The sequence below is a fragment of the Mirounga leonina genome, unplaced genomic scaffold (genome assembly GCF_011800145.1).
Source record: "Mirounga leonina isolate KUSES-001 unplaced genomic scaffold, KU_Mleo_1.0 Mir_114, whole genome shotgun sequence".
NCBI lineage: Eukaryota > Metazoa > Chordata > Mammalia > Carnivora > Phocidae > Mirounga > Mirounga leonina.
Genome location: NW_023270265.1, coordinates 40,298,689 through 40,323,476, shown reverse-complemented (window position 1 = coordinate 40,323,476; position 24,788 = coordinate 40,298,689). Strand labels below are relative to the sequence as shown.

General features: G+C 44.4%; 1 protein-coding gene across 1 annotated transcript; it reads right to left on the bottom strand.

Annotated features, from left to right (window-relative positions):
• ENO4 (enolase 4) lies at window positions 1-24,788 on the bottom strand. Its single transcript, XM_035029877.1, has 14 exons — window positions 24,624-24,788; window positions 20,749-20,877; window positions 19,810-20,000; window positions 16,995-17,140; window positions 14,704-14,873; window positions 14,478-14,609; window positions 12,846-12,899; window positions 11,563-11,619; window positions 9,321-9,488; window positions 7,041-7,166; window positions 5,316-5,511; window positions 3,581-3,648; window positions 2,929-3,046; window positions 1-739 (listed from the first exon to the last, which is right to left on the bottom strand). Exons 1-14 carry the CDS (start codon window positions 24,786-24,788, stop codon window positions 585-587), a joined length of 1,875 nt encoding a protein of 624 aa, XP_034885768.1. The 3' UTR covers window positions 1-584.

The following is a 24,788-nucleotide window of genomic DNA, read 5'->3' as shown; positions in this document are numbered from 1 at the left end:
AAATAATTGAGCAGTTAATTACCTTAAGAATATGTATCCATTTACTGATGGGTTTATTCATTTATACTTCTTTTTCCAAAAAGGATCTTAGGACACCCATAAGCATGTAAGTAATATAATAAAGATGAAAATGTAGTAAGAGGAGGGAAGCAGGGAAAAGGGAATTAAGGGTAAGGAAGTAAGAAGCAGCTGTTTGGCTGTTAAAAAAGCTGAAGTTCTCACACTTCTTCCTGCACGAGGCTGGCCACAAAAATGTGCCTGTGCTTTCGGGCACCGAGTGTGCGCTCAGCAACAGGTACTGGACTCTTCCTAGGTCGTGGCTCCCCGAGGGGACAGGAGAGCTGGTACACAAACGAAAGCCCCATGGAAATGGGATGTCTGGAAGACAGCTTACAGGTGTAATTTCGGGCAGAAACCCTACATATCAATGTCACCAAACAGTGAAATCACAAGAATAAAAAGAGCACGCTGGTTAGGGATGTTTTAGAGCAAAGCCTCACGTGAGGACACACTGGGGTTCTGGGGGTCTCATGCTAGCGGTGTGGCCGAAAGCCGGGGTGTCCCCAGCCCTGTCCAGAAGACACTCATGCTTTGGCCGATGACTCCATCACTTCTGTGGGGAAGACGGGCTCCAGGAGCTCGGGCGGCTCACCAGCCACGGTGGCCGCAGCCTCGGGTGCCTCGGTCCCCTTTTCCGCTTCGTCATTCAAGGGAAAAAATGTGTGTTCTTCATTGAAACCTGTTCAACAACAACAACAATAAAGTTTAGTGTCAAATCCAGTGGTGCCGAGTTTGATGTTTTTTGTTCTGTGACATAAAGGAGACTATCTTCAGGACTGCCCAGAGGTGTCCCCTCACCATTAGAAAAGGTCCCGGGACCATTTAGAACTGGGCCTGACTTTGCTCAGACATTAACTGTGCAATACACTTGTTTTGCTCGGTCTGCATGGTGCCCTCTGGAACATTTGGTGCGCAGTGGACTTTGGGCAGAGGCTTAGCGGAAGAGGAGCAGAGGAAGAGGAGAGGCCAGTCCACTACGTGAGTACAGACCATCGCCAACTAAGCATTCCCACGCGGACGACTGCAGACTCAGCTCCAGTCGGGTCCATGTGGGCAGTGACAGTGCTCAGTTAATAGCTGAGCTTTTACAGGATTTCCTACTTCTCTCAGTGGGGAGATCCGCCTTTCCAGTTCTGGGTCCCCTTCCCATTTATCGACCACTGTCAATAGGGTGTATTGACCACAGGCCAGTGACAGAGAAATTCTCATCACAGGCACACCTCCGAGATCCCGTCGGTGTGGTTCTGGACCACTGCAATAAAGCAAGTCTTGAGAATTTTTTGGTTTTTAAATGTATATAAAAGTTAGGTTCACACTATGCTGTAGTCTGTGAAGTGTGCAATAAATAGCATTATGTCTAAAACAATGTGCCTACCTTAAATAAAAATACTTCATTGCTAAAAAATGCTAACGATCATCTGAGCTCTCAGCGAACCACTGATCATCATTTTTTGCAAGAATGACTAAAACGACACAGAGACATGAAGTGAGCAAATGCTGTTGGAAAAAATGGTGCCCAGCCATTTGCTCGACGCAGGGTTGTCACAAACCTTCATTCTGTACAAAATGCAGTATCTGAGTAGTAAAGCAAAGTGCAATGAAATGAGGCATGCCTGTAATCTGTTAATCTAGTCCAGAATGCCCAAGGCTTGGCTCTGGCCCCGAGGGAGGGGCTGGGCCTCCGGGTCACTATCCTTTCTGATGCCTGGAAGCTGCTGGTTCTCTTGTGGTGAAGTCTGGCTGGAGATGTGATGGGCCATTTAGGAACTTAAGGCTTTCACAAGTCAGGATGACATTAAAAAAAAAACAAAAAAAAACCCACCAGGTAATGCGTAGGAACAACGTGATTTTACCTATTTGAAAAAACAAGCCCTGTGTCACACACTGAACAACACAGACTAACTTTTGATTGCTCTAAAAGAATCTCTCAATTATATTTTTATTTTCTATGACGCTTAGGGTGTGTTTCCAGGTCATGACATGTTAAACATGACAAATTCCTAATTACAATTTCTATTGGCTTCTTTATTTTTTCAATGTATATCCTGAGGCCCCACATAGGACTACTTGCTTGCTGTCATATGCAAGAACTGGTTTGCCCTACAGAACAGGCCCTAATACGTTTATCATTTAATAGATTTCAGGTATAGCATCCAAGAAAATTTCATACTTTGTCAATACTACTTAAACACTTTTTTCCCAGCATAGTGATTTGTTTATTCTATCGTAAAATGCAAACTGTTTTTAGAATTACAAAGACAATAACTTGGTCTCTTTAAATACCTCTGTGTGCTCTGCACCTGCTTTTGGCCATCACAGCCCTGTGAAGGGTAAAAATGCATCTTTGGGCTATTTTTCTCCAATTAGCCAGTACACAAGTTGCCTTCTATGCATGCAAATTTGCAGAGGTTTGACTTCCTAAATGATTGGTTCGTTTCTCTCGAGACCACAGCCTTATTATGACGTTAAACTTAACATGCTGTCTGCTTAAGTACAAGGAGTTGTTTTCAAGAATCGTCAGGAAAACATCTGCCTTTAGCTTTTCAGGGGCTGTCAGAGAGACCTTAGCTATAATCTGGACCATAACAAAAGGTAGGCTTGGAGATTCCAATCAATTAATTCTATTGAAAAGCACCATGCAGCTTATTCATCCAGAAGAAGGGCGAGAGTTTGAAACATCCAGGTAAATAGATGATCCATTAAGAAAACAATGCACATTGTGGCAAATGCCACCCTAGTTTTGTCAGCACTTAGTTATAGTCTTTGGATTCCCCTGCCCTCCTGCCGAGGGCCTCCTATTCCCCTTCTTCCAATCTTTGTTCTCTTATTCATGGCTAAGTGAAAACAAAACAAGAAAGCCGCACGTACCCAGTGTTCCATTCTGGACAAGTTCTTCCTCTATAGTAAAAAGGCGGTTGTACTTAGTTACCCGCTCGCCGCGAGAAAGACCTCCCAACTTGATAAACCGGACACCGAGTCCGATGGCCTTCAGGGGGGTAGGAGTGGGGGGACAAAATTGATATTAAACAAGAACTCACGTTTTGCTAAGATACAAACAGCTCTTTAGGGAGAAAGGGCACTGGCACTGTGCTGTTTTGGTTTTTCTCTTACAACTTTGTATTTTATCTTTATGTAGGTAAGGTGGCCTGCATGCAGACCGAGAGTGGCAAGAGGTAAACAGCATTGACTACGTATCAGATGCTTTACTCGTCATGTGAGCACGCTGATCTTATCTAAGAACGTTGTGGCCTTTCTCGCTTCATTTTAGGCGCTAAGATTGCAAGTGCACCCCCCAGCCATTTAAGTGTGCTCATCATTCTCCCAGGACTTCAATTTTTCTTCTTTTTAAAAGTTCAAAGATTAGCTCTTTGCAAAAGGTAGCTGGCTGGGAGGAAGCAAGTCTATTTCATAAAAGGTTACATGACTTTCTCCGCCAAAGACTGCATTTCTCTGAAATACCAATTCGTGATAAAAGCAGTGTTTTGGCAATTCTGCAATTGACCAAGCTTTCAGTACTTACCAAATCGACCAGGCTGTCATCAGACGACTCTCCTTCTGTACTTCCAAAGACAGCGATGCGCTTCTTACCTGTGAGCAGAGGAATTCTTTTCAGGTTTAGATGGCATGGAAACCATGAGCATAAGGGCATATATATGTATGTATATATATATAGAGAGATATATGCACACACACAGACAGACATGTATGTATGCGTGTATATGTGTGTATACATATATGTGCATATAAATACAAATGTATGTGTATATATGTGTAAATGTGTATACACACACACACATGAGCCTCTGGAACCAAAATTTAAATTTGCCAAGATTTATAACGTTCCTGGGAAGAGTCAATGATTTGACCACCAGAGAATTCTGACCTAAACATTTGTATTTTTACTACCCTGGTTTTATCTGTTTATCTCTTTCCAGTAGCTCAGATGCTAAATACTACACAAATGCCAAATTTCATCAGATTTAAGATACCATAAATTGTAAGACCTTTAGGACCACTGAAGGGGGAAAATGCTCAGATGAGGTTGACCTGTTTCTAAGACCACAGCTGTAAGACATGACTCCATCTTGTCCATGTTCACTGTAGAAAAGTGTGCACCTTTGAGAAGTGCAAGGGAGTCATTTGGAGAGCTGATATGCCTTACTGGATTTCGCAACTCATCGTGGAGAATTATATTCAAAGGAATCTGTCGTTCTGAATGTTAACTGACTAGAACAGCAGTGTTGATGGTCCTTAATCCAAATTTGAGGAGCTCAGAACCCCCTGAAGTTTGCCAAGTCTACAAAGAATGCAAGCCAAGGTTCTTTCTCCAGAGACGGTGTTTGGGTGTTTCTGAGGCAGGAGCTACAGTGGCAGTCGAGGTGGACGACAGCATGCCTGCTGAGTGCTGGCCCCTGGAGGAAAGGCCAGGGCTGGGGCCTCCCATCGATCACCTACAGGACCGCCCTCCCTGGGCCCTAACCTGGGCCGTCTGCAGGACAAGGGACACAGGCACACTCCATGCCATTGTCTGGCACCAGCCCAGGCCCCTGGCCACCAGCCTGGCTCTGAGCCCTGCTCCAGGTCTTAGACAAGCCTTCTGCCTAGTTCCTGAGACCTACTCATGTTTCAGGCACTGAAAAAGACTCCTGTGAACTCAGGGGACTCTATGGTCCAGTAGGGGGGCCACCAGACATTAAATATTCGTACACGTAATTGTGGCCAGTACTACAAGGAGAAAGTACAGGGAGCTATGAGGGAGGTTCAGAGCAAGCAGGTAGGGGTGGGGGAAGCCAGGAAAGTCATATATATCTGAAAAGGTTTCCTTTAAGGAAAGATGTGAAGGATCAGGAGTAGTTAGCCGAGTAAAAGGTACAAGGCAAAGCACGTTCACACCTCACACTGGCAAAGAGTTTGAAACTTGTGAGGAATTTTTAAAACCTCAGGGCGGGCGAGCGGGATCACTGTCCTGTGGTGTGAAGCTGATAGGGCACTGTCCTCAGCCACACCTGTGGGACGGCTCCCCCTGGGGGGGGGCCTCCTGGGCTGGGACTGCGGTGGGACCCCCGGGAAGTCGATCGGTGAGCTAGCTGCAAATGGTCTCCCAGTAGTAGAGCTCTCACAAACGGCTGGAAATCTGCTTTTCTTCCAAGATTCACACCATGCTTTTTATTAACTGACAAACTGCATCTTTTTGGCTCCTTGTGTAACCAAGCTCAGTTCCTCATGAGTCTTGTAGACCTATTACTTCTACTCACTGTCAAGAAGATTGGTTATTTCCACCAAGTCAGACATCGTGGTTTGGTTGGTATGTTTGATGATCAGCCCGCTGGATTTGGGGGTGCTGATGTCGCCACCCTCTAGAAGTTTCGAAATGCTTTTGGATGCAGCTTCTGCAATGATGTAACACCTGGAACCAAGAGCATTACAGATGCTGTCCCACTGTTCGGAGTCCTGGGTAAATATTGAAGAGCCGATCGTTACAATGGCTTAAGCATGATCACAAAACAACAGGAACCCTACAGCTCCTCCTCAGAGTTAAACACCTTTCAGAGATCCACAAAACAGTTTTCTGTTGTTTCTGCGGCTGAATGATGCCTGAACCACAGCCACACAAATTAACTAGCTTCATTCAACAGAAACTTCAAATGATTAAATTTGAGCTTAAAGATCTGATGGATAAAATGTTTAACACACAGTAAATGCTCCACATTGATTCTGAAGTCCTTTGAACCCAAGCTATTCCTACCCACTGAATTATCCATAACACCACCAACAACTGGCTGGCCAGAAGATTCTACTGTTCTTTCTGGTGAACAGAAAACAGAAGGAAATGAGCCTGTGAGGGCTCTAGGCTCTCCTCAGCACTCTCGTTTTTACTGGGGAGACCATCACATGAAATGAAAGACTTAGGGGCACCTGGGTGGCTCAGTCGTTAAGCGTCTGCCTTCGGCTCAGGTCATGATCCCAGGGTCCTGGGATCGAGCCTCGCATCAGGCTCCCTGCTCAGCAGGAAGCCTGCTTCTCCCTCTCCCACTCCCCCTGCTTGTGTTCCCTCTCGCTGTGTCTCTCTCTCTGGTCAAATAAATAAATAAAATCTTTAAAAAAAAAAAAAAAAGAAATGAGAGACTTAGTGTTTTTTAACTGATGGTCTACAAAGTCTCCCACGCCACTGTACCCGATTCCGACCTATCCCACCAGAACAGCCCAAACACAGGCCATCTTGCCAAAGGAAAAGCAGCCGAGGCCAGAGCCCGGGGACAAGGCCTGGAAGACAGGGGCCAACAGGATACAGAGCTGGGTGGCGGCTCGGCGGGCGTGGGGCTGTGGCGCGGGTGGTGACAGGACCGGTGGCCGAGCGAGGCCCTGGGACCCCGAGCGCGACGCAGCTCTCTTCTCGGGCCCCACCTTCAAATCCGGGCCTGATCTCCGAGAGGGCGGGTCTGTTCAGTGTATCTAATGGTTCTCTCCACGCCATACCGTCAAGAACTTAAGTTTTGGAGTCTCCGAGCGTCAGGGAGAGCACGCGAACAACCCGCGTGGGATGCCGTAGCTTGAGTAGATGGAAGAACCTCACCATCTGAAACCTTTTTAAAAATCCGGCTTTGCGACTTCCCTGCGTGTGTGGTAAGTGGATGGAGGTTGGGCACATGGGGCCCAGCCGAGGTCAAGTTTCCGGTCGTGTTAGCATGGGCGTGGGACGGGCCCACTGGCAGGTGGCTGGCTGGCTGTCCCCGGGCTGCTTGTGAAAACACGGGACCCCCCCTCCCCCGACTGCCCGGGAAGAGCTTGTTCGTTCTGCACACAGGCATACTCCCAGGCCGTTGTGCTTGGGCTCTGTGCTTGCTTGGTGCGTGCCCCATTCACCTGTGCTGAAGGAAAGCCCCTCTGCCCCAGCCCAGATGGCAGTGTTTCCAGCGACCAAGCCAAAAGAATGAGATTTTGCTCTGTGCTGTTATAAAATTCAAGGTGACTCCCGTTACCTCCTTCCTGAAAGGATCGATTAAGGCGATAATTGAAGGGAACCTGTTGATCAGATCCACGTACAGGTCAACCATCTCCGCTGCGTTTTTGTGTGTTCCCAGCATCACTTCATACTTTCCTCTATTCTGGCAAGCGGAAGGACAATAACAAAATAAAGATAAATGAGGAATTCCTCGAAGGCGAAAGGCGGGATTCCCATTCGCGTTTATTCATTGCCTACAAAAGATTGTAAACATTCTTTTCGGGCTGTATTCCCATGAGACATCTGTGTACTTTTGTTTAAGTATCTGTTAAATACTAGCCTGGGGAAATCAAGTCACCATTCCTCTTCATGCCCCATGGAGCTCCTCCCACGGACTTCAGATGAAGCTTTCTCCGCAGAAGACCAGGTACACAGTAGCAGGGGACTAATTTCTTACTTAGGCTTGTGACGGGCCATGCTGGGGTCCTCGGGCGATGACATGAATTTATAAAGCGGGACAGCAGTGCCTAGCTTCCCACTCACCAGAACCCACCACCTTTCCACTCTCACTAAACAAACAGCTGGTCTCCTGCACCGTGAATATCCTAAAATTTGAAAGCAGGGTGAGGCTTTGGAGATACGAACAGCCACTCTGAAATGCCCGGTGACCCATGTGAAGGCATCTCCTTCTCAGGTAGTGTGCATGCTCTACCAGTACCCATATGGTCCCGAAGGAGTTCTAGGTCAACTCCATTCATTTGAAGTCTGGAAAGCAACCCCCGTCATCAAGAATGGAAGTAAACGGGGCTAAAGGATTGAGTGTCGTCTGTCTGCAAAACCTAGCACGGATTTCCAAGTCTGTGTTCAGGGATGCCCCTGGGTTATTCAGGTACCGGGAAGGAGGCAGGAGGGAACAGAATGACTGGTTTGCTAACGCCTTCCTGCTATGGCTACTGATGGAATGGATCCCATTGGAATTGAGCAGGTTCCAAAGAAATCCATACTTGAAAGGATTTTATACTTTTCTCAGATTAAAAAGCAGCCAGAACTTTTAGTTTCTTTATTGCAAAACCTTGAAAATCCTATCTTGTCAGTAAAGAAATGCTAATGACGTTGAATTAACATTGTAAGAATTATCTGATATCAAGCTAATGCATTTCACTGAATATAAGCAAAAAATACCCATTCCAGCCCAGCACTAGCAGTCAGTATATTCATAGTTCTTGGTATACGTTCCTGATGAAAACATGCAATTATTTTTCGTAATAGTATGCCTAGGAACCAATCATTATGTGGAGAATAGGAAATTACATTAAACCTGCCTTCATGCATGTAGTATCTTTAGAAAAGTTAAAAGGGCTTAGAAGTCAGCTGAAACTTAGGGTTCTTATATGCTGTTCAAGTTTTCCTTTGAAGTTAAAAGAATTGCGAATTAAAGCGGAATTGTCTTTGGCCACGTCCCCCGAATTTGACCTTGATTACCAAGTCACCACAAATGTATGTCAACACGCTGGGCATTGTATACAACACAGGCTCTGCATTTGTGTATTCGAAAAAGGGAAGTATGTGTAGAAGACAGACAACTTTTAACAGTTTTGCGAATATGCCAGCTTCCCAGGTTGAAAGGTTAACTGCCGCTCTGTTATCCTAAGGAAGTGAGGACTGCAGCTTTTAAAAAAATGAACCCATTTTCCATTCTTTTTAAAATAATTGCCCCCCCCCCCCCGTGGTGTCGTCTCCGGGTGAAGTTTCATCACTAAAGCTCTGTCCTCCTAACCCAGGCTGTGGATAACACTGTGGATGGGCTTAACTGGATAAAAATATATTCTCCATAAATGTCAACAACTTGGAAATATTTTTATATTTAAAAAGTGAGTCACAGCAGAAACTCAGAATCACTTACTTGGCCAGAAGGCTTACCAAGTTACAGTTACAACGGATCCATTTTCCGTGCTCGACAAGTTCAGCATCTACCGGCCAAATGAGTGAACTCAGCAGAACATACCAGTTTGTTATTTTCAATAGCTCTCACAATTGCAATGTAAGCAACCCATTTTAGCAATTTTTGTTACAGAATTTCTGTGTGTAATTATTTTGACATTTTCTGTTAATTTTTAAAATTTACATGGTTACGTTATTTTCTGGTCATTAGCTAACCTGGCTTTTTCGACTCCATTTATATGTGGAACCCTCACACAATATTAATAAAAGCAATAGGATCTGTTTGGAAAATATTCAGATACATGCTTCTTTTGAGTTCTAATTTAAAAATAATGGGACCCAACAAAAAAGTAAGTGTCCTGGAGCAGAAACTTACATAATCCATGAGCTCCTGTGCAGCGCAGTTGATGGCTAGGTGCAGGTCTGTGCCCATGTCCAGCCCCAGGCTCGCACAGATGCCTTGTATTAGGATCAGCGGCTGCTCTATGGTGTCGGAATTAATGGTCAAACAGCCAAGATGGGACATCTTGCCAATGATGGGCTGCTATAAGACCGAAAGCAAATGATGCATATGAATATAGAGCAGTAAAGGTCCTGGAGCTTCCTGGTTATAAACTAGGCACTGCTGACAACCAGACACAGCGCTCTGAACATGTGGTCCTCTGAGTCTGCCTTACCCTTATGTCCGGGTGTCCCTCATCTCTGCGTGAGCTTTGGGCATATGACTGCCCAAAGTGTCTGGAGTAATTTTCCTACCTCCAGGTTTCAGGCTTGACCTGGGCCCACTCTTTTCTCTCTGGTGTGCCTGTATAATGTCTTGATCAGCTGTGTCACTGTAAACAGGCTGGCCTGAGCCGCAACCCCAAAGTGGGTGAAACTCCAGGCTGTCCTTGTAAATGTCTGTGTGGCCTGTCCTTACCTCTGTCCTCCTCCACCCACTTCCAAACCTGCTCTTTCCTGTGTTCTATTTTCCTTTTGAAGAATGTAAGTGTGAACAGGGAACCCTCCTTCAGGAAAGGTTTTATTTGAATAAGGGCAGAAGATCTCTGCTAAAACAATGCAGCACTGCGGATGGATTTCCGTGGAAGAAGGTTTGGCACCCAGAGCAGCCCAGGGAAAGGCAGCCATGTGTTTCTGGTGCAAGGTCAGCCCTGACGTGCCCTCCTCGTAAGTTGCCACCATGAATTATAACACATTGGAAGCACTAGCAGTGATTCTGAAGGGTGTGCGTGCGTATGCACGCCAAGCTGGAGGGCAAACATGAACCTAGACAGAAATATCCCATTTCTCTGCTGATCGCACTAGTTAATTATAAGAACCACCTGACATTCTTAATGTCAGGGACAGGAACCCTTTATTTGGCAAAGGAATAGGTGGGGAAATTGCCCTGTATCAATTGAGTTTTGTGAGAGTCTTCTAAGCTATAAAAGCATCACTTATTTAGAGCTTATTAAATGCCAGTTACTGTTCTAAACACTTCCCATAAATACATTTACTCCTTATATCAACCCCCTGAAGCAGGTACTATTATTATCCCATTTTACAGAGCGGTAAGTAACTTGGAACAGATTTTAATCCAGGAAGTTTAGCTCCAGAGTTCATGCCTCTTAACTGGTAGTGGCTGCCTCCCTAGAATCTACCATTTAACCTGTTTCTAACAGAAAAAAAAAAGGAAAGCTGACCATGGGAAGGGCTGATCCTGGTCTGAGTTTCTCAGAACACAAAGGACAACCTGCTGGAATGAGGCGGACGTCGCTGACATTTGGTTACTTGGTCATCGTGCCCTGGCTCTCTTGAGGGGTCTAACTTCAGAGTGTTGTGCTCATCCCAACAGATACAACCGTCAGGTACTTAACTTTCTGGTGTGTTTGTTCACACATTTCTCTCTCCCAGTGTTGAGGAGGCGTTTAACTTTTCATCTTTACTAGCCCCATTGCCACTTGCGTTGTCTCCAGGATTCTTACTGGTTATTCCAACTATATTGTTGAAAGTTCAGGCGTCTAAGTGGTGTATCTGCCTGAGCACCCACAGTCACCAAAGCTGTTGTGTGACCAGGTAGAGATGGTTTCCTAAGGCTCTTGAGCCACCCTGGCCAATTTGGACAATAACTGTTTGTCTGAGGCTACGGACAAAATCTGAGCTCCAGGGATGGTTCATCTGAAATGGTGCTTGGGTGCCTCTTCAGGACCCAAAGAAAGAAATGGCTATCCCTTTGTGCCCTTTGTTTCTCTCTTACTTGGTAGGGGTAAGATTAAAATCAAAAGCTTTCTATATGCCTTTCAGCTGGTTAGCAGAGATTCACCTTCCCCAACACTTCACCTATCAAGTTTCAACTATAATCTATTATATTGGACTCATAAATGCTTCTGCACACCCTCTGAGCTGTCCGACGGAGAGACAACTGCTGGCCCGGCAGCCTCTGGCCAGAGAGGTGGGGCAGAATGACATTCCAGCTCTGGGGTCATCGGGTGTAGTGCTCCTGGAGGAGCATGACTGTGTAGTTTCCGAGTGCATTAGCCCTGCTCCTGGAGCACCGTGACTGGGGTTGGAACAGGGGCAGGGAGTATATAAATGAATTGTGTCATACTGAAGTGTGGTCAAGAAATACATAAACTTACTTGACCTCTTTTGCTTCCATTATGCCCTTTTTTGGTCTCTGTTTTTGGAGGAGGGGGCTGCGGGACAGAAAAGAGAGAGAAAAATCACTTGCCATTTTCAGACATGCCTGTAGCAGCGAGCAGAGCTTCAGGTCCTAGGGCCTGCCCACTGCTCTGGGGCCTGACCAGTCACACTGTGAATCACACACACCACACACCCCCCCCCAACGCCCCGCCCCAACACGTAGGGACCATACCAGCCCCTCCCGATTTTGAAAAACTCCAAACTGTTTCTCACACTCAGGTACATGTTCCCTTTAGTTCATCCTTATATTCTGCCTCCATTCATATAAATGCATTTCTACTCATATAAATAAAGTATTATTCACTCCTGTGACATTCCCTCCTTGCCCTCAGGGAGCAACATCACTGTGGGATCTGCCTTTAGACTGTTTTGAATATTGTTTTAAATATTGTTAAGGTACAAACACTTTCTCCGCAGGGTGGATTTGACTTTTGGAAACAACCAAAGGTCATTAAATCTGATGAATCTGGTATGTGGAATGTCATTTGAGATGAGAAGCAAAGATACTTTCCAAAGATGATTGGTCATTTTCAATACCCACAACGGGGGGTGTTGACAGCGTTCTGGAGCAAGGATTCAGCCTTTAAAGGATGCATTTTAATACCCAGCATTTCCTGGCTCTGTAAACTGGGGCATGTTTGTCAAGAATCAGCAGGGCTCACACTCGAGTACATGCAAATACAGTTCTCCTGCTTTTTTGCACTGTGGAGTCAGCTGCACTTTCTATCCCCTGGTAAAAATACCACGCTCGGGAAGCAAATCAATGTGCAGGGCAGGAGACATATAGTGGTGAACAAGACAAACATGGGCACAACCAGGGACTCATACTGTCATTGTCCTGCCACTGTGGCTTCCCCCCTCGAGGGCTGCCTGGCCAAAGGCTCCCGTTTGCCCAACCGGGATTCTAAGTAGACACCAGAGCCTGTGCCTTAACTATTACACTGAACTGCTTCGCACAGCCTAGGGACCAATCTTTGCAAATCCTAAGGGATGATCTTAGCATAGAGCCAGCTGATGAGATTGTCAAGTGCCGTTAGAAACTGGATCCATGGCCAATGAAGGAACGTATATGCTTGGCTCGTATGAAAAACCTAAGGCAAATGAATACATTTTACATATCACTAACAACAATATTGAGTTAATTTCATAATGAAGTATAATTTGTATCCTAGGAGATGTCAGTATCAGCAATTAGATACCATAGATTCTCTTTACATACCATTTCAATTGTTTTGTTAATTTGTTTCTGAATTTCCAGAAGCATCTCCACACCCTGTAAGTAAAATAACCGTGATTTAGTAAAATAACCGTGATCTTCCACAACTGTAGTCTAGAAACTTTAAATATAAAAACTTAGAGCACACACTGGCTATTTCTAACTGAATATTTGTAGGGTCCCTGATAAGGTATCCTGGTTAGTAGATGAGATGTGGTCTACAAAATCAGAAGATGAAATGTTAATCTTCAGCCCTCAATTTTTATTTGGTTGGATGTGAATGAGGCTCTTCTCAGTATCCTTTCTTCATTGTTCAGGACTGACTGGTTCAGTTGGTTGGATCAAGTCAGCTTCATTGTCTTTCATAGCCTCTTGACCAACCCTTTTGCAATACATGTCATAGGTCACCAAGGGATTCTGCATGACAGTGTTTGAATCAGTATAAAGCTGCCGTCACTTAAAAAAATAGAAAAGTATATTCTGATGATTGTGGGATCTGCATATGGAGACAAATAAAGGATGGCATGCCAAGTACTCTGGTACCCGAATAGCACAACAGAACGTAACTGCAGGAAAGATCCTGGTGCTAGGTCTGACCACGATCTGACGGATGGTGAGCCAGCTCTGAAGTCCTACTGTTCCACAATCGGTGCATCGTGAGGTAATGGTTATTCTCTTTAAAAAAGAATTCTTTATCATGAAGAAATTATCTTGAGATTTAAGAAAAAAATGATTCTCACTAGCTTAGGTTAAAAATATCACTCAATGTATTACCAGAGGGGATGGAACTTCCTGTACTTTTTTCTGAAAACATCCACTACAGAACATGAACGTAAGTTCTTCCTAACACCTAATTGGTAGAATATTTCATGAAGATTTAAAGAGGGCATAGGGGCTCATTCAGGCAAGGGAAGAACAAGTAAGTATAAAGAGGCAACTTAGGATTCCTTCATTCTAGAAGCATGCACTGAACCTCTCTTTCGTGCCAGGCAGTCTGGTCGGCCCTGGAGCTCTTCCTGAACAGAACTGGCTTTTAGGAAAGAGCCAGCTTCCTCCTGCTGCCACCACAGTGCCTTGGCCAGTAAATAAAGATGCCTCGACTCCCCCAGATAACAGCTTTCCAGCACTATCCATCCTGCCAAGTTGCTCACCCAGGGCTCCTTGGTGAGCCACTGGCACGAGTCAGTGCCGAGGGGAACCAGAGATCGAAGGTGGCTTAAATGTGCCCCTTGTATTTGAGGTTTTGCTTTTTTCCTGCTTCTCTGATTTCCTAAAATATTTTTTTTCATTTTATATTTAATTCTCCCTCCCTTGGTGTCATAAGCCTTGGGGACCTACACTAAAGACTCCTCGATGATGGAATATTATTATTATTTATTTTTTTAAGAAAAAGTAGTGTGAGGGGCACCTGGGTGGCTCAGTCGGTTGGGTGTCCGACTCTTGTTTTCGGCTCAGGTCATGATCTCAGGGTCCTGGGATCGGGCCCCATGTTGGGCTCCATGCTCAGCCAGGAGTCTGCTTGAGATTCTCTCTCTCCCTCTCCCCCTCCCCCTGCTCATGCTCTCTCTCCAAATAAATAAATAAAATCTTAAAAAAAAAGAAAAAGAAAAAGTAGTGTGAGATAATAGAAGGTACTTGTTTAGCTGTTAATCCAGGATGGGGTATACAAATCACTTCTTTCATTAAATTCAGCTTCCCAGGTGATGACTTCCCACAGCTGACCAGAGACACCATGGGCAAAGGTAGAGTTAGCTCTGTGGGCTGTTCCTGGGAGGGGGAAAAGCACGGAGAAACAAGAAACACAGTTCACTGGTGTTGAGATGCTCACGGGTCCTTGTAATGGAATACAGTGGACACTGACCTGATGGTGCTTCAGTAATGCGATATTTAAGTAGAGGGGGTTATTGTCCAGGATGGCACTGGTTTTGGCCACAGCGAGTGACACGGCCCCTATGGCCATGCTGCCATTCAGTACAGGTTCAACGGATTCTGGGGGCACAATGGGTTTCTCTGTAAAAGTATCATTCCTCCCTGGAGGGAAAAACAGGGATAAAAGATTCCTTTCAAGGACGTTTGACTATGATAAAACTATATATATATATATATATATATATATATTTTAAAGATTTTATTTATTTATTTGACAGAGAGAGACACAGCGAGAGAGGGAACACAAGCAGGGGGAGTGGGAGAGGGAGAAGCAGGCTTCCCGCGGAGCAGGGAGCCTGATGTGGGGCTCGATCCCAGGACCCCGGGATCATGACCTGAGCCGAAGGCAGATGCCCAACAACTGAGCCACCCAGGTTCCGGGAACCTATATATTTTAATGCTTTGCTTACAGATGTGAAGGCCCAGAGTAAAGAAAGGGGGGAAACTGAGGCTGGGGAGAACATGTTCTCCACCTCAACCCCCCCAAGAAGTTTCTGTGTGACTTCACTTACGACTCCCGAATGTTCAAATCATCCGTAGCCATGGATTTTGCCACTCCAAGAAATTTTCAGACATTCAATATTAACTCCTTTGACAATCATAAAAGGGCAAGTACTGTTATCCCACATTCACATAGAAGTAAACTAGGGCTTAGAGGGGTCAAGAGGCTTGCCCGATATCCAACAGAAAGTGAATGAAGAAGATCTGGAGAGTCTTTGAATTCCAAGTCCTTTGTTTTCTACACCCACCATAGCTCCTGTGTATCCAGCTTTCTATTGAACACGCCTCTTCATGCGTGGGTATCTAACTAGTAAGCTTGCTGGCCAGCCCCAAACAGATGCCTCGTTGTATTAGAAATGGCTTCCAGATCCAGCCACCCACCCTCGGCCTCACCCACCTTTCACACTCATTTGTTCCCAGCCACCCAGCCTGCTCAGGTGCCACACCATGCCCCTCCCCCAGCTGCTGGCCCGCGTCAGGCAGGTAAGCCAAGTGGAATAAGGCACGGAACCCCATCATACGTAGTAAAGGTTTAGCAAATTCCTGTCCCCTCCTCCTTGGTCCCTTCCCTTACGCTCCGAGTTCTGTCAGGCAGCAGCAACCGCCAAACGAACACCCTCTGTGCATCTCTAGCTGTGATTCAGCAGCGGCCATCCCCCCGTTCATAGAGATGGGTCTTACATGATTCTTTTGCCTTGGGAGACTCTCCCTCCCTCCCTGGGCCTCAGCATCTGAATCTAGGAAATAAGAAACCGTGTCTCCATGGTTTCTTTGATCCCCTTCCTGGTTCTGGTGCCTTCTTATTCAAGGGAACCCATATTTATTGGGTGTTTACTTTATGCTTTGGCATCATGCTAGGCCCTGGTGGTGCTAAATTGAATGAGACATGATTCACGCCCTCAAGATGCCTGTTGGAAAGACATAGAACTCTATTTACAATACTAGCAGCAGCTCCAGAATTAACATACTAGAGGGGCTGAAGTTCACAGTATGTTGGAAAGCATGGAACAAAGGGCCATGATAACTTTGATTATTTGCTTTAAAATAGCAAAATCTTCCAATGAAAACTTTTTTTTAAAAGATTTTATTTATTTGAGAGAGAGAAAGTGAGTGACAGAGAGAGAGAGAGAGAGCGAGCACGAGCAGGGGCGAGGGGCAGAGGGAGAAGCAGGGAGCTGATGCAGAGCTCCAATCCCAGGACCCCGAGATCCTGACCTGAGCCGAAGGCAGATGCTTAACAGACTGAGCCACCCAGGCGCCCCAAGAAAACTTTTATTAATATGTTATTAATAGGACTGAGAAAATGTTGGTTATTCATACCAAAGGATATCACTAATCTTTATAATATGGAGTGGCTTTTGATGAGCTAATGAATATTTTGGGGGGCAGTTAAAGGTCCCCCATGCCACTTTCCTTTTCCCTGTCCCCAGCATTGCCACTGTCCAGTGCACTTTGCTTGGTAAGTGCTCACCTCTGGGTAAGGAATAGTTTTTCCTTACAAACAAAAGGGAGGGTGGGGTGGAGTAAACCCCTGCCCACCCAACATGCAGCATCCAGCAAGGAAGTGGACGGTACCCGGGGCGGGGGGGAGGGGCGGGGGGGGAGGCGGGGGGAGCCCAACCTAGGTCTGCAGCAAAAAGACTCTAACTGGAAAGATAGTCCGAGCTTCAGCCTTTCTTCCTCACACGCTAGTTATCAAAGGTTCTGCAAGGAGCTACTGACCTTGCCTTTGTCCCCTTTTTTTGGCTGCGGGAGGAGGAGGTGGTGGTGGTGGTAGAGACGAAGGGATGAGCACCGCTGGGTCTTCCAGGCCCCTTTCCAGGTCTCTCCTCTCTTTGTCTTCTCGTACTTTATTTTCAAAGAATGTCCTTCATGGCAAGAAGATATGGCTTTACAGTGAATATCACTCATAATTTTGGTCAGTTTCAGTGCTGACTTCCATTCACTATGTTTCAACAATTAACTCTGCTTTTTTAGCTACTTAAAAACAAATCAGCTTCACTTTCCAGGGCCCCAAAATAATGATGCTGTTACAAAACTGTGTTCAAGAGCTGAAATTAGTTTTGGCCTGGAAATAAAGGTTTAAAGATTTTAAGTGCTTGTTTTTTTTTTATTTGAGCTTATTTGTTTATATATTTAAAGTAAACTTTGAATATATAATTTGATTAAGGGCTACTGGATTTTCTTTTTGAATAAATGACCATCAAAAGAAAAATGAGCCAAGAATAGACAGTGAAATATATAGTATAATGGGCAAGAATTCATTTTCTTTTTTTCTTTTTTTGGTGGGAAGAAAGCCTTAAAATGAATAGTTAAAAAAAAACAACAACAACAAAACAAAGCAAAAAAAACCTCTGAGAAGTCCCAAAAGGGACATACAAAAATAAACTCAAAATGGATGAACGACCTAAATGTGAGACAGGAATCCATCCAAATCCTAGGGAAGAACACAGGCAGCAACCTCTTTGACCTTGGCTGCAGAAACTTCTTGCTAGACACATCGCCAAAGGCAAGGGAAACAAAGGCAAAAATGAACTATTGGGACTTCATCAAGATAAAAAGCTTTTGCACAGCAAAAGAAACAGTCAACAAAACTAAAAGGCAACCTGGAATGGGAGAAGATATTTGCAAATGACTTATCAGATAAAGGACTAGTATCCAAAATCTATAAAGAACTTATCAAACTCAACACCCAAAGAACAAATAATCTAATAGAAATGGGCAGAAGACAGGAACAGACATTTCTCCCAAGAAGACATACAAATGGCCAACAAACACATGAAAACGTGCTCAACATCACTCGGCATCAGGGAAATACCAATCGAAACCACAATGAGGTACCACCTCACACCAGTCAGAATGGCTAAAATGAACAACTCAGGAAACAGCAGATCTTGGCAAGGATACAGAGAAAGGGGAACCCTCCTACACTGTTGGTGGGAATGCAAACTGGTGCAGCCACTCTGGAAAACAATACGGACGTTCCTCAAAAAGTTAAAAATAGAACTATCCTACGACCCAGCAATCGCACAACTAGGTATTTATCCAAAGGATATAAACATAGTGATTTGAAGGGATACCTGCACCCTGATGTTTATAGCAGCAATGTCCACAATAGCCAAAATATGGAAAGAGCCCAGTTGTCCATCGACAGATGAGTGGATGAAGAAGATGTGGTTTATATATACAATGTAATACTACTCAGCCATCAAAAAGAACGAAATCCTGCCATTTGCTACAACAGGGATAGAACTAGAGGAGGGTATTATGTTAAGTGAAATAAGTGAGGCAGAGAAAGACAAATACCATATGATTTCACTCATGTGGAATTTAAGAAACAAAACAGAGGAACATAGAGGAAGGGAAGGAAAAATAAAATAAGATGAAAATAGAGAGGGAGGCAAACCATAAGAGACTCTTAACTCTAGAAAAAAACTTAGGGTTGCCAGAGGGGAGGTGGATGGGGGGATGTGGTAACTAGGTGATGGGCATTAAGGAGGGCACGTGATGTGATGAGCACTGGGTATTATATGCAACTGATGAATCACTAAACTCTATCCCTGAAACTAATAATACAGTATATGTTAGCTAAATTGAATTTAAAGAAAAAATTTAAAAAATAATTAAAGGATGTAATCCAGCAAGTCAAGAAAGACGAAGATATGGGATTGAGGAAGTAGGAGGACGATAAAGCATCTCTGTAGTAGGCTAGAGAGGAACCAGTCCAGATGGGAGGTTTGAGGAAGAAAAATTCCAGGAGAAAAGGAATGTAATAAAGTAGAAGGTCTGGAAAAACTACGTTGGGAAATAAAATTAGGAATATGATCACAGCAGAAGACAAAAAAAACCCCAGAAAACCAAAAACAATTTGAAAAAATATTTTTATAAAGGTTATGATCCAACTCTGAAGCAAACTAAAATGTGATGTTCTGTGTAATTAAGCAAGTGGTGGAGCTTAGAGAAAGACAGAATCCAGTTGACTTTTGCTTGGCCAAGAGGCTTGTGGCATTGGACTTGCACAAAAGGAACAGTAACGTTCACCCTTCCTTGGCTGGGCACTGAACAATCCTGATGCAGCCCTAGCAACCACTTCCTTGGTTTTCACGTGTTAAAGTCAACCTGTGGGCAAAGCATGCAAAACCAGTTTGTGGTTGGAGGACTGACCATGAGCATCACCCATTGGGACTCTGTGAAAGAGTATGAAGCCCTCAAAGGTGGCATACGAGGTGGGGGGGGGGGGGACAGAAAGGACACCATCTGGGTTCTTCACTTAATGCTTTTCCTGAGAAACTATTGAAACTTTTACTGAATCCTACGCATGGAAAAGAGGCGGAGAGGCCTGACGTCGCCTCACACAGGCACATTTTAAAAACAAGGTTTTCAGAAGAGCGCATTTTGCTGCTTTTGCATGGGCTTCTTACTCAACTTCCTGACCGTACCTTCTAGATATGACAGGCCTGTTTTATTGGTGGGTGAAATAAAAAGAAAAGAGCTACTATTTGTACTGGACGCTTTCATTTGCAAGCGCAAGATCTACCTGAGCACCTGGTCCACCTCAGCCTGGTTGGAGGGCGCCAGGCCCCGCAGCTCCTTGGTGATGGTTTCGTTGACCCACTGCACAGCTGTGCTGACTGCATTGGACCTTTCCGCTTGCTCCGCGTCCACCAGCTCGGGCGAAGTGTTCTCGTGGACTTCAAAGTGCGTTGAGATCACCACCGAACATATGTTCTGAAAATAATATAAACGTGTTCTGCATTTTCCCCTCCCTCTTACAGAAAGGAAGAAATTGAATGTATCCAGCTTTTAAGGCACATGATATTTTATCACCATTTCAAAGGGAAAATGAGAATATATAATTTTCTTTGAGATATTTTTATAACTGTTGAAACTGTATGGAACCTAACTTCAGGGAACATTTAAAATTATCACCTTGTTAAAATACACTTATAAAAATCTTACATTGAACTTCATTTTTATCACTACCTCTCCAATAAATAGCTAAAAGGATACAGACTTAATCATAATTATTTGCCTCCCAGAGACTGTAGCAAAATTATTTCTAACAAATATGTAGCAATTAAAGTGAATTATTACAATTATGAAAATGAATTTTTCTTTGTGTAGATCAGCCCACATATCTATAAATCTATATAAGTCTATATATAAACATATGAATCTATAAACACACCTATAGATTTATAGAACTCATCACATTAATGATGTCCGAGTTTTAAAATTATTTTTGCCCCATTTCTCCATCTTGGATCATCTTCAGGCTAGCATGTCATGTCTGTACCAATATGCTTGCTTGTATGGTTCATGCTTTATGTACATGACTACCTACAACTTGTGTGTATGTGTATATTTCACAAACGCTGAATTTCAAAACAGTAATTTTCTACAATTTAGACAATAAATGCTAATAAATGCAATGGAACCAGGACACAATAAAGAACACATTTAAGCTTCTTCGTACCTTGGGAAAATTTTGAATGGTGCAGAATATTTCCACTTGTAGGGTTGGAAGCCCCAGTCCATCCAATACTTTTTTCCCCACTACTTTGCATATGGTGGGAGGCTTTGCAAGTTTAGAAAAGCAGTTTGCCTTCAACACACACAAAAAACAAAAATTACAATACCATGACTAATTTATCTTTAAAAGGTCATTCACATTTACTCTAGTTTCTACTAAACCTCTCCCTGAGTGTCCTCCTCATGCGGGAAGGGGGTGTGCTTTAGGCTAGCAACTGCCCTCACATGCTGAGATTTGGATTAACCTGATGTGGGGTCTCCAGAATATGGAACAATCTGTTCTCTTTTGAACTCTCAGCAGAAACTCACATACATTTCTTTCTTTTTATTATTATAAAATGTGAATTTATTTATAAGCCAAATGAAACATTTGAACGAAGTTTTAAAAAAGGAAAACAAAAGTCTTTTATTCTTATAGATTTATTGAAAAAGCAGTTTTAAATGACATAAATCCACAATATAATTTTAGAAATCAAATAAACTTCTCCATTTTACAGAATAGTATCTAACAAAATATAAAACTGTAAAGCATCTAAAACATATATTTATAGTTTTTTTTAAAGAATAGATCATTGTATTGGCCACTGTTTTAAGTGTATTACCCACATTATTTATGCCTTGTAACGACCCTATGGGATCAGTAGTATTTTTAAAATCTCCACTCTACAAATGAGGAAACTGAGTATAGAGAGATGAAATATTTTGCCCAAGATTGCAAAATAACTGGCTGAGCTGGGATTCACCTCTAGGCAGGCTGACTCCAGAATCCATGTCAACTGCTATCAATTGATGGCGGAAAGGGAGAAGGACATGAAGTCTACCTTCAAATTCATAGCATTTTAGGAAGAAAAATAAGCATGAGGAATGTGGTTATACTTTTTACAAGTCAGGAATATGAGGCCCACACTAACTTTGGCTATTCCAGAAGCAGATAATCTTCCATCTGCCATGTTGTCTTCCATTTGTTTTGATGATGGTGCCTCAGAGTGAAATTTGTAGCACATATGAATTTAAGGGAGGAGAAACAAACAAAAATAACTCAGGATTGGAGTCTTAGCCATATTAACTTACTTTGAAACAAAGACCTTTGATTTAATTAGATGATTCCAGCTACCCAATGGAGGAGCATAGTTGTTTGAAAATTATTACTTAGTTTCTCTGAAGAGACTCCTATATGGAAGCAAACTGTCCATCAATCATGACACACTTGGGAATGTTTTCACATACATTTCCTAGAGACCCCATGTCACTTTTTAGCAGGCCCTAACCCATTCTGCTGTCCAAGATATGGAAGTCAGCTGGTCTCTAGAACGCTGTGATGTGAACTTTGGAAACCTTCTGGGGGCCCCTTTTTATTTCTTCCCGCGAGGCATCTGATATTTTAATGGTGAAGGCTTCTGCAGAGGCCATATTTCACTCACCAGCAGTTCACGCCCAGAACGTGTTCAAAGAGGGTTGATTGGAACATTGGTAATAGCAGTTTCATTGATGTGGGAAAGCAGAAGCCATTTGGAAGTGATCCAAGAAAGAGAGGGAAGAGAATGAAGCTGAAGCAGAAAGCCCACTCAAAAAGCCTGGGTAAAAAGATTCAAGATGAGAAACGCCAGAGGAGCAGGAACTGGGAGAGTAGGAGGAGGAGGAAGGGAAGGTGAAGGCACACCCTCCTTGACCTCTTTATCGCCAGATTGTATTGGGCTCTTTATCTGCATTCATTACAGACCAGGTCTCTCAAAATCCAATGACCTCAACGTACATAATAGGTCATCTACTACTCATCAGCTCACAGGCGGTGCCCTAGCACAGCTAAAGCAAAAGTCAATTTTCAAGCCATCCATATATATATATATATATAAAGATTTATATATACTCAGTTCCTCTAGTATGTAACAGAAGCAGAGAAGAAATGGCATTTGAGCTGAACATTGGAGAATATGTAGTATTTCACTGGGCAGACAAGGGGGAGAAATCAAGGGCAGATACAAAGGAATATGATAAGCCAAGGGGAGGGAAGGGAGGAACTTCAGGCTTTAGGGAATAGTAAGGAGCCACAGGAGGTTTCTGAGCAAAAGAATGATGGTCAGATTAGGAATCTTGCTCTGGCAGCCACGATTCAGGTTGGGCTCGATAGAGGGAGAAACTAAATGAAAATACTGATGGCCAAAACCCAGACAGTGATAAAATGAAAAGGACATTGTCTTTTTGCTAGTCCAGCTCCTGAACATCCTTCAAAGTCCAAGCCAAAACTTTCTCAGACGTTAACAGCCTACAGGGATCTTCCCTACCCCTGAATTCCTTTGATAGGCATACAGAGATCTGTCCCTCAGTCTAGCACAATCATATATCACCTTATCTGTTACTCCAGTTATTTTATATAACAGTGGTTTTTGTCCCTTACCAAGCTCCCAGAGAGCTGTACAAACCAAAGTCCTGGCTGCCTAGTAGACTGGGAAGAACATTACATTGAGGGACCCGAGTCCAAGTTTCTAGTCTTAACTTTTGCACTAGGTAGCTGTGAGATAAGGTCTTGGTGTCTTTGTGAAATGAAGAAGTTAGACTAGTTAACTTAAAAGAATTCATCTAGTAACAGACAGTGGAAAGAGAATGGAATTCAGAGTCGCATTCATTCACTTGTACCACAAGTAAGTGCTTGAGTGTCCACTATGTACCATGCAATCTCCTTGGTACTAGGAACAAAGACCTGGTTCGATTTGTCACTGTCATTCACTGTGTCCCTTGGGAAAATATCTAAATTCACCGGGCCACAGTTTCCTTATTTGTAAAACGGAAATCATAATTTTTACCTCCAGTGTCCTAAAGATTAAGTGAAAAAACATAAATCACATAGCACTGGGAGCTCAGCACATCCCTCCCCACCCCGCCCCAACATACAACTTTCACTTCTAGGCCATGACTAAGGAAAATAAACATTCATGCAACATTCTCCATATCAACTGCCTCAACAAGGCGTGGTTTTGAACCTTGAAAACACACTGTGCTTCTTTACTGCATTTACATACTCTGCTGTCCCAACCACACTGCCTTCCAGAAGGAAGGTGTTGGCTAGTACTTAACGGATCTGTAAATGAGAACACGCTTGTTTGTTTCAACTGCTCATTGCTTAAGGCTAAGGTGTGTGCCCGATCTTGTGCGGAGCACAGGGGCTACGCAGGTGGTAGGAAAAGGCCCCTGCTCTCCATGAAGCTCGCAAGCCTGGGGAGGGTCTCATCACGTGCAGGAAATGTTCAGGCCAAACGGGCAAGTCTGATGTGAATTTGGAGTTTGGGTAGCAGCTGGTCAGGTGGGGACAGGCATCCAGGATGAGAAGGGTGCACACTGCAAGGAGAGCATAGGCTTGAAAGTGAGACTTGGAAGCAAAGAGAGCGGGCTGGGCATGAGGCCTAGGGTAGGCTGAGGCCAAGCTGAGGCAAATGCCAGGGCACTCATCCGTGGTCAAACGGAGGCCGCTGCAGGTTGGCAAGCTGAGCTACGCGGTATTAAGGTGTTTAAAAAGAACTGGCAACCGGGCGGACCGGCTCAGAGGTAGCGAGGAAGCCTGCCCGGCCCCGAATGCGCCTAGACCCCGCTTTCCTCTAGCAGCTGCCTGTCCACCACTCTCTCTCTGTCTCTCTCGAGATCCCTCCCGCCCAGGTTTCCGCACCGCTTCTCCCTTCGCGGTCGCCTCCCCGCAAGACCATGGATCCCGAGCCCGCGGCGGCGGCGCGCGTGCGCGACTCTGTGGCGCAGGCGCATGGCGTTGCCGCAGCGTGGGGCGGGGGGAGAGGGGCTGGAGGGAAGAGGGTGTTTGTCCCAGGTCCCTACCAGGTGCCCGTAGACGTCGGCAGGCTGGAGGTAGAAGGTGGAGTTGAGCAGCTCTTCCAGCCTGCGCGGGACGTCGTTCTCCCGGTAGTACTCCATCGCCTGCTGCTTCAGCCTCTGCAGCTCCCTAGTGGTCCCACAGCTACGGCCGCCGCCGCCTTCTCCCAT

Excerpts from the sequence above, each read along its gene's own strand:
- ENO4 (XM_035029877.1), bottom strand. The coding sequence starts at position 24,788 with ATGGGAGAAGGCGGCGGCGGCCGTAGCTGTGGGACCACTAGGGAGCTG. Across the intron at positions 17,141-19,809 it reads GAGGTGGACCAGGTGCTCAG|GACATTCTTTGAAAATAAAG; the intron begins GTAGATCTTGCG and ends CTTGCCATGAAG. Across the intron at positions 11,620-12,845 it reads TTAACAAAACAATTGAAATG|CCCCCTCCTCCAAAAACAGA; the intron begins GTATGTAAAGAG and ends TCTGTCCCGCAG.